This window comes from Solanum pennellii, chromosome 12 (assembly GCF_001406875.1).
Source record: "Solanum pennellii chromosome 12, SPENNV200".
NCBI lineage: Eukaryota > Viridiplantae > Streptophyta > Magnoliopsida > Solanales > Solanaceae > Solanum > Solanum pennellii.
The window spans coordinates 35,773,417-35,782,845 of record NC_028648.1 but is presented as its reverse complement, the minus strand read 5'-3'; the positions used below and the strand labels follow the sequence as shown (position 1 = coordinate 35,782,845).

At 30.9% G+C, this 9,429-nt stretch overlaps 2 protein-coding genes across 2 annotated transcripts; both read right to left on the bottom strand.

Annotated features, from left to right (window-relative positions):
- Positions 1–1,440: 1,440 nt before the first annotated feature.
- On the bottom strand, positions 1,441–1,752 carry LOC107006213 (histone H1.1-like). The gene has a single exon (XM_015204822.1). The coding sequence runs from the start codon at positions 1,750–1,752 to the stop codon at positions 1,441–1,443; it is 312 nt and encodes a 103-aa protein (XP_015060308.1).
- Positions 1,753–6,048: 4,296 nt separating this feature from the next.
- LOC107006212 lies at positions 6,049–7,587 on the bottom strand (the record flags this gene model as incomplete). The annotated part of the gene is made up of 1 exon (XM_027913460.1): positions 6,049–7,587. A coding segment is annotated over one exon (1,230 nt), but the record flags the coding sequence as incomplete, so codon positions are not given.
- Between the last annotated feature and the right edge of the window lie 1,842 nt (positions 7,588–9,429).

Genomic DNA, 9,429 nt, shown 5'->3' with positions numbered 1-9,429 from the left:
CTTATGAATGATTTGTAAAAAGGAATGATTTATGATATAGGTTACTTTGAGAATAGCATCACTAAAATATGAAAGTATTCTCACATGTTAAAGGATCATGGCTTCGTGAAATGTTTTCTTACTTAGACTTAATTCAAAATTTAATAAGCTACTTTATGTTGTTTTAACTTTGATTGTTAACTGAACTATACTTTTCCATGGATGATAATTTACCTTATGAAAATGACTATTCTTTCGAGATTTAATTTAGCATCGGGAGAACTTTGGATGGAGGCTCAAATAGGGTAGTCTCTAACAGAAACCTCTTGTTCCTACCTAGATACCCCCATAAGTGTGCCTGGATTGGCTTGAATAGTGGATCTTCATATAGCATATAATATTGTACGGAGCTACACTTTTGCAAGTAGACTATTCCTTCTTGATATGGGAGCTACATTGGATTCCATGTTATAGCTTGCATGGTTTAATGTCTATTAAAACTAATATCGCAGAAAATGAACTAAGTTACTAACAAATTCTTATTGGAGTTTTCTTTATGATTTTATTACGCAATTACCATGTTTATGACTTATGACTCTTCTTAAAGTATTTCACTAATCTTATTTTTGTCGTGTATATCATATATTTAATTAAGTCCCCTTATGATTGTGTCTCAATTTTTATTTCATTCCACACATTCTTAGTATAATCTGTGTACTATTGTATACTTGTGCCTGTATTGTTTAACTAATATAGTGTGACATGATCCATCTCCCTCTGTTCGATCTCATTGACGATTCGAAGATCAAGAGTTGGTGAGCCCTCATGCTTTTGGGAGAACATTTCTTCTATTAGATTTCTTATGTTTTTATTTTTTAAACTTTGTATGATGTGTAACGGTTACCTCCCGACCACTCTCACTAATTTAATAGGGAAAAATGAGAAATATGCCTCCAATCAATCGTAAATAGTATCCTAATACTATTTGTCATACTTTTTGAACATTGGCACCCCTTTCTTTAATAAGCAAAGAATATTTGTCCTTCACTCTAACGGAAGAATAATTAGGGGCAAGTGGCACAATCCTGCTTTTTATCCTGATTTGACCAATTAATTAACCCAAAATTCAAATATCCATCCAATGGCCCATCTAACCCACCTGATACATCCATTACTCACACTAATACTAAAATATGTAAAAACCTAATTTTTTTTGTTTAATCCTTTATTTCATCATAAAAATATTTTACTATTTAATGAAAACGATGGAGTACAATCATACTCCTAAAACAAAAGAATCATAACAATGGAGAACCAGTAAAAGCTGCAAACGGAAGGGAAATGAGAAGAAGAAAAATCCAACACCAATAAAAAGGGTCAATTTGAAATCATCACTAAATAAATGCAAAATTAACTAAAGAAATGTAAAAGTAATCAAACACACACTTCATATTCATTTCTTCATTTCTTCTCTTTCTTTGTTGGAGACTTTATAGTGTTAGGCTTCTTCACAACTTTCTTCGTCGGAGTTTTCTTCACTTTAGCAACTACATCTTTCTTCATCATAGTTTCCTTTCTTTTAGCTGGAATTGTAATTATATTCTTTGCTTTCTTTGATGGTGTTGTTGCTGGTGATTTGGCTTTCTTCACTACAACATTCTTCTTTCGGGTTGTTTCTTTCGTCTTTTCGACATCAGCTATGGTGGAGAAGGAGGTGGATTCATTCTTCGTTGTTGATGTTGATGCTGATATTGACGCCTTGTTTAGCTTCATGAGAGTGGCTGATTTAAAATAGTTTAGTATCACTATGAGTAATGGGTATATCAGGTAGGTTAAACGGTTCGTTTGGTGGGTTATAAATGTTGAATTAGTTAATTTAACAAACCGGGATTAGACGTAGGATTTTTCCACGTGTCTCTAATTATTCTTCCTTTAGAGAAAAGTTCAAATATGCACTGATTATTTGATGGAAGGGGTATCAATTTACAAAAAGTATATTGGAGGCTATTTGTATACCATTTACAATAGCTTTGGCGGTATATTTGTCATTTTTCTCATGTGATACATGGTTTGTCTATACTTTGATGTACTTTATCTTACGTCAAATTATTTACATTCATATGAAATTTCTTGTTTTTTTCTATTATGTTGTGTAGATGTATGTCAAGTGGTTTGTGTGAGGCCATTGGGATTCTTATACGCCATATCACATATAGGGTGTTCCTTCAGTTGTGATGAAACCCCACTATCCCGTGACTCTACATGAATTATTACAAATTTTGTTCAACACAAATTTTACTCAAGACAATGTCGAGGCATCATGTTTGAAAGCAATAGCGAGGGAAACATCAGCAAAGGTGTCTTCTACTTAAAAAGAAGAAACAACAGTGAATCATCACCAAAGGTGTCTCCTATTAATGAAGAATAAACAATGAGAGAAGTATCATGAATGATGTCTCCTTTGTCTTCTGAAAAGCTATTAAACCTTCTTGCCAAGAAGTACATACATGACATACAAAAATCACATTGACATATAATGATCTTCTATATAGTGAAACATTACACAAATATCCTTTGAATATGGTAGGTCACGTGCTAGAGAAAAAGATAAACAAAATCTTAAAAGATGAAGGATCTGGAGTAAACATTCTTCATATCCACAAAATGAAGGAACTCGACTTAAGAATAAGGTGCATAGGCTCTATTAAATTAGAAATCCATATGAAAGATTTATGATCAAGTGCATGTATGCATGTAATCAATGCAAAGAGTTCACACAACATATTACTCTAAAGGATTTGGGTACATGAGAATAAAATTGTCTTATCTTCTTACTATAACTGTTTGAAGCATCTCAAAGTTGGAATTAAAGTAAAATTGTTGTGGATGATAGTCCTCTCTTCGAAGTTGACACATACTTGATCATCCATAGTTCTATTTGAAGAATTACGTTGTTAAGGGGGGAAATAAAATGATGTTAAACCAATCAAGTCTTATAAAATTGAAAGAAAAATATTCATGTGGTTGTCGAAAAGGCAAATGTTAAAACTAGAGAACTTTGTCCCATTGTAAATTAAGGAAGATCGTGTCTTTGAATAAAAAGTTGATTTTTGTACTTCCGTACGGGCCAAAGATGGATAAAGAAGAAGGTCAATCAACTAACCTTCTAAAAAATGCATTTAGAGGGATAAATCTTCCTATCAAATGATTGATGCAATAAACATTTCTTCAAAGCTACCAGGAAAGTCAATAACTCCAATCAAGTGTAAGATATGACACTCCTTACGAAGTGCACACAAGAAGGTTTTGATCTAAATGCTTATAAGTTATTTGTGAAGGTTTAATACAACTATAATGATTCATCAATATTAGAGAAGCTCCAATAGAATATACAAATAGGCAAGCACTGAAGCTCTAGGCTATATCCAACCGCCACCAATTTCATCTCTATAAGAAAGGAAAGAAATAACCATATCACTATGTCAGTGATTCCAATAAAAAGATTTCAAACTTTGATCGACTCTAAGAGATTTTTTGTTTGACAGGTTGGATCTATTGAATAAAAATAAAAACAAGCATAAAAGAAGTTATCTTAAGTGTTACAACGATTGTTTAACCTATGATCAAAAACTATTTCTAAAGTTTGATTCCTTCCAGAATGAGGTGACGGTTGGAATTTGTGGTATCTTGTAAGGAGGAACTAAAGGCAAAGACTAACAATATGTTTACACAAACGAGAGTGAGGAACATGAAGAAAGCTTTTGCTCCTCAAATCAAGTTAAAGTCAAAAATAAGCATGATATTGTGCCTCAAACGAGGATTGATAAAGAGTTGGAAGATATTATCTAGTGTTATCACATGTTGGTCAATGACAATGATCCTTTAAAAGAGAAAGATGTTGGATATGATCCCCTAGAAGTTCAAGAAGGAGGGAAAACCACAATAAATCCCTTAAAGGAAGTTATCCTTGGAACTTACGAAGACCTAAGGTCAACTTACCTAAGTACCTTTCTAGAAGATTATGAAGAAATCATTGTAATTAATATACTAAGAGAATATACGGATGCCTTTGCTTGGTATTATAAAGAAATGCCTGGATTGAATAAAAAACTAGTAGTCCATCCTTTGACATTTAATAAATATTTTCGTCCTATTAAGCCTAAAGATGTTTTAGGAAATACTGGATTCCATTGATTGAAAATGGAGTTCACAAACGCGTTGAGACAAGCTTTATTTGTAAAGTCAAATATTCTTCATAGATTTAAAGTATTTTTCTTGCTCATGTGTGGAAGAACAACAATTAAATTCTTCATTGCTTTGACTTCATGGATCAATAAAGCATTCCCTAAAGATGAGCTCCCCCTTTCCATTCCAGGGAAGATGATCGATGCCACCACTTGTGGTGACGCAAAATATTTCATGGATGGTTCTTCCCTCTATAATCAAATATGCTTGGAACCAAAGATGAAGAATTCACTGAATTTGTCACACCTAAGAATATATATTGCAAAAAAGTGATGCCATTTAGGTTAAAGTATTGGTGCCACATATAAAAGGGCTATGAAGAATATAATTGATGACTTTACCATAAACATATGGAATATTATTTTGACTACTTGGTGGCGAATTGGAAAGAGAGGTGTGATCATTTGAAAGACTTAAAATAGTGTTTGAAGTTCTTTTAATATATCAACTAAGGATGAAACCATTGAAATGTTTCTTTGAGTTACTTCTCGCAAGTCCTTTGTCTTCATTGTGAGACATTGAGGAATTTAAATTTATCAAGCCAAAATTGATGCAATTTTGAAGATGCCCAAGCCTTAAAATATTCATGACTTGAAAAGTCTCCAAGGAAAGAAAGGGTACTTGAGGAGTTTAATCTCAAATTTAGCTGGAAAATGTCAACCATTCGATCATATCATGAAGGAAGGTGATCTTTTTAATTGGGACCAAATATGTAGTTATGCATTTAAAATATCAAATTATAATAAGCAAAACCACAAATTTTTGCAACCCCTATACCTGGAAAGACATTGATACTCTATATTGTGGCATAAGAAAGTTCTTTAGCAGCCCTATTTACTCAAGTGAATAGTGAAGAAAAGGAGAACTTTCTTTATTACTTGAGAAGAACGATGACACCAAATAAGTTGAACTATTTACCAATTGAAAAAGAAATTCCTAACTCCAATAATCTCAATTCAAAAGATGAATCATTATTTTCTAGCTCATGCTATTCGCCTTATTTCTATAGCTAATCTCATCAAGTTAGTTTTATCGAAAGTTGTCCTTAGTGGACGACTAGCAAGATTGTACCTACAATTCCAAACATTTGAGGCCGTGTACATCCCTAAGAAATTTATGGATAAGCATTAGTATACTTTTTGGTACACCACCAGATACAAAATGATTGGGAGTTAACTGATGAGATCCCTGATGAAGATGTGATGTCTATTGAGATTCAACCTCCTTGACAAACTAAACTTTAATGGGGCTACAAATCATGGAAGATCTAGCGCTAGCGTGGTGTTCGTCACTTCATAAGAATAAATTATACCATTCTCCTTTGCTTTGGAGCAATGTTGCTCCAACAATGTTGCTGAATTTCAAGCATTGATACTTGAACTCGAAATGGGCGTTGATTGAATAAATTACACTAACAAGTCTTAGTATTAGAGGAAGTGACGTGCACAATGAAGAATACAAGTCCTCTTCGTTGGATTTTCTGGAAGTATCCGATAATACAATTAGATGGTAATGGGTTGTCTCCAATATTTTTTTTCTCGGCTAGAAAAATAATGACGAGATACTTAAGCTCATTTTCTGTATATTCGTCCTTATTTGGTGGTGGTACTACCCATTTTTGGAAAATAGTAACTTGAATCTGATCAGGAAGGGTTAGCATTAAAGCTAGGGCAACCAACACATCAACTTTCTTAATTTCTGTTGTATGACCATGTTGGAGGGTTACATCTCCAAGAAATTGTATTAACTTTTGAGCATAATCATGATATGTGGGGTGGAAGCGGATTATAGTAGGATTATAGTAAAGAGAGGAAGAAAAGAGAGTTGGGAGAAGGATGATTTTATTAATGAAGGCAAATGCCTCTTTATATAGACATACAAACTGACCTTTACTATTTACACAGTAACTTGACTCTTACTATTTACACAGTTACTTGACCTTTACTATTCATGATTAGGACATTTACTATTCATGAATAGTATACTGACACTATTTACTTTACGACTTTTTACAAAAAACAAAACAAACTTTGGCCAAATGGCCGACACACTATTTCTACTTTATTTAGTGGCCTTTACTTTTTTACATGTGGCCAACAAAGACTAATTTACATATTTCTCTCTTTTTTATCTTTATCCTAAATCAACTGTAGGTATCACATTGTCCTCTCCGTTGCATTTGGAGCATTTGTGGTCTGGATATTTGTTACTGATAAGTTTGCAATATCTCACTAATAATTCTTCTGAAATAAATCCTTTCTTCAAAGCTCTCGTAGATGGTTGTTCTTCTGGTTGTAACAATGATAAAATCCATCTCTGAACTTCGTCCATATCTGATTTTCTTAATTCTTTGGAGTTTGCATATATCATCACTTGATCTCTTGCATAATAGCTCCAAATAGCATTGCCATTTAAATAATTGTTTGCTAGCTCTTGTATAATTGTAGCTATACCAATTATTCTTTTGTTTGCATAGAAATTAGGTATTTCTACTTTTGGTATCTCATTTTGTTTTTCTATCTCTTCTGGAATAATCATATCTTTTGTTAATCCTATCTTTACCACCTGTATTGGTGATTTTATTTCTTCGTATAATATCTCTGCTGGTGCTGTATAACATTTTATAAAGAATAAATTTCCTTTGGTAATTCTTTTATATGTTAGAAATGCTTTATGTAATTCTGGTATTCCGGCTATTTCTTCTCCGGTGTATGTGTATACTGTATTTAGTAGTCCGTAGTTGTAACATGTTTTTACTAGGTTGGGGTTGGTCTTAGGTTGTGCAATAAGTTTGTTATGTCCTTGTAGTTTCTGGGTTATATAATCTTCTTCGGGATTTTTTGTTTGTGTAGATCTTGGATTAAGGTTTAGGTATGTTTGAATTTTGTATATATTTTCAATGTAAGATTGGGTAATATAATTGTATCTTTTTTTGTCGTTTTGTAGGCTTACTGCATAGGTTGATGTTTGTGGTTCTGCTGGTATATGTATTTGTGGTTTTTGGGTAAATGGTTTTGCAAATAACTGGTTTAAGTTTGTGTTCTTTGGTTTTTCACTAGTTCTTTTACTTGTACCTGCAGCTGCATCTGAACAAACAGTGTTATGGGTTTTAGGGAGTTTCCCAACTTCTCCTTCTAGCTCTGGAATTTTAGCGTCTTCCGATCGACGTAGTTCTGTATGTTGGCGTAGCTCCGCATATTTATAGTCATGCTGCTGACTTATCTTTTGTAGCTCTTTATCCATACTTCCTACTTTCGCAGAAAGTGTAGTAATAGCTTTGAGTATCTCTTCCATTGTATCTGGTTCAGTTTGAGTTCCTTTTTCTTGATAGGTAGTCTGCAACAAGGTTGTTGTCAGTCTTAATTATTTCTATTGTAAATGTAAAATTTAATATATTCAATACTAATCTCCTTATTTCTTTTGTTGTAACTGAATCATCTAATTTTTTTGTTATCCACCATTTTACTTGTGTATTATCTGTTCTGACAATAAATTTATTGTAAACAATATATGGTTCAAATGCTAATAAACATTTATATAATGCGAATAACTCTTTTCTATTTATTTCCCATTTTATTTGTGGTTCTGTATAAGATCCTGAATAATATCTACAATGGTGTTCTATTTTTTCTTTTTCATATCTATACTTTAAAACTCCTCCATAATGTCCTAACGGGAACCAAATTGACAACCAAATTGGTGCAGACTATATGGCTAAATGACAAAGAAACCTCCCTCCTCAATAGAAGATAATTAAAATGAAGGCTCATAAATAAGCTCATTTAATAATAATAATAATAATAATAACATTATTATTATTATTATTATTATTATTATTATTATTATTATTATTATTATTATTATTATTATTATTATTATTATTATTGTTATTAATAATAATAATATAATAACAATAATAATAACAATAACAATAACAATAATAATAATAATAATAATAATAATAATAATAATAAATAATAATAATAATAAAATAATAATAATGATAATAATAATAATAATAATAACAACAACAATAATAACAATAATAATACTAATAATAATAATAAGAACAACAATAATAACAATAATAATAATAATAATATTATTATTATTATTATTAATAATAATAATTATTATTATTATTATTATTATTATTATTATTGTTAATAATAATAATAATAATAATAATTAATATTATAATAATAATAATAATAATAATAATAATAATAATAATGATAACAATAATAACAATAATAATAATAATAATAATAATAATAATAATATAATAATAATAATAATAATATTAATAATAATATTAATAATATTAATTATTATAATAATAATAAATATTAATAATAATGATAATAATAATAATAATAATAATAATAATATAATAATAATAATAATAATAATATAATAATAATAATAATAATAATAATAATAATAATAATAAGTTAACATAAGTATAAGTCAATAAAAGCGACTATGCTAGAACCACAGGACATGACGGATGACTAATACCTTTTCCTCGGTCAACAGAATCCTTACCTGAATTTCTAGCTCGTAGACCAAAATAAAAAGTCATTTCCTCTTAGTTATGGATTAAAAGAAAATTTGACTCGGAACGCCATAAATCAATTTCAATTTGCGACTCTAAAAAATTAAATAATTTCTAATCAATACCATCACTTAAATTAGAAAATTCCTTCCGTTGGTGCAAAAAATGGGTGTGACACTTCTCACATGCTTCGGATAATACGAACATAACCTTCTTTTGAGTCAGAGTCCTGAAAGGAGTGGCAGTTAAAGAGAAACCCTCAAATAACCTTCTATAGCAACCGGCTAAGCCCAAGAAACTTCTAATATCCAAAGGAGTTAGAGGCTAGGCAAACTCTTGACCGCACACCCTTACTAGAACGATATGACCAAGGAAATCTACATAGCTTAACCAAAATTCATATTTTCTAAACTTTGCCAAAATTTGTTGGTCCTTAAGAATTTGCAACACGATCCTCAAATGATCAACATGCTTATCCTTACTCCTTGAGTAGATCAAAATATCATCAATGAACATAACTACAAACATGTCAAGGTATTGTGTGAACGCCCTATTCATGAAATCCATAAACGACGTCGGAGAATTAGTCATCTCAAATGACATTACCAAAAATTCATATTGACCATACCAAATTTGGAAAGTCGTCT

Bases quoted from the DNA above. Each gene is read 5' to 3' on its own strand.
- LOC107006213 (XM_015204822.1), bottom strand. From the start codon at position 1,752: ATGAAGCTAAACAAGGCGTCAATATCAGCATCAACATCAACAACGAAG.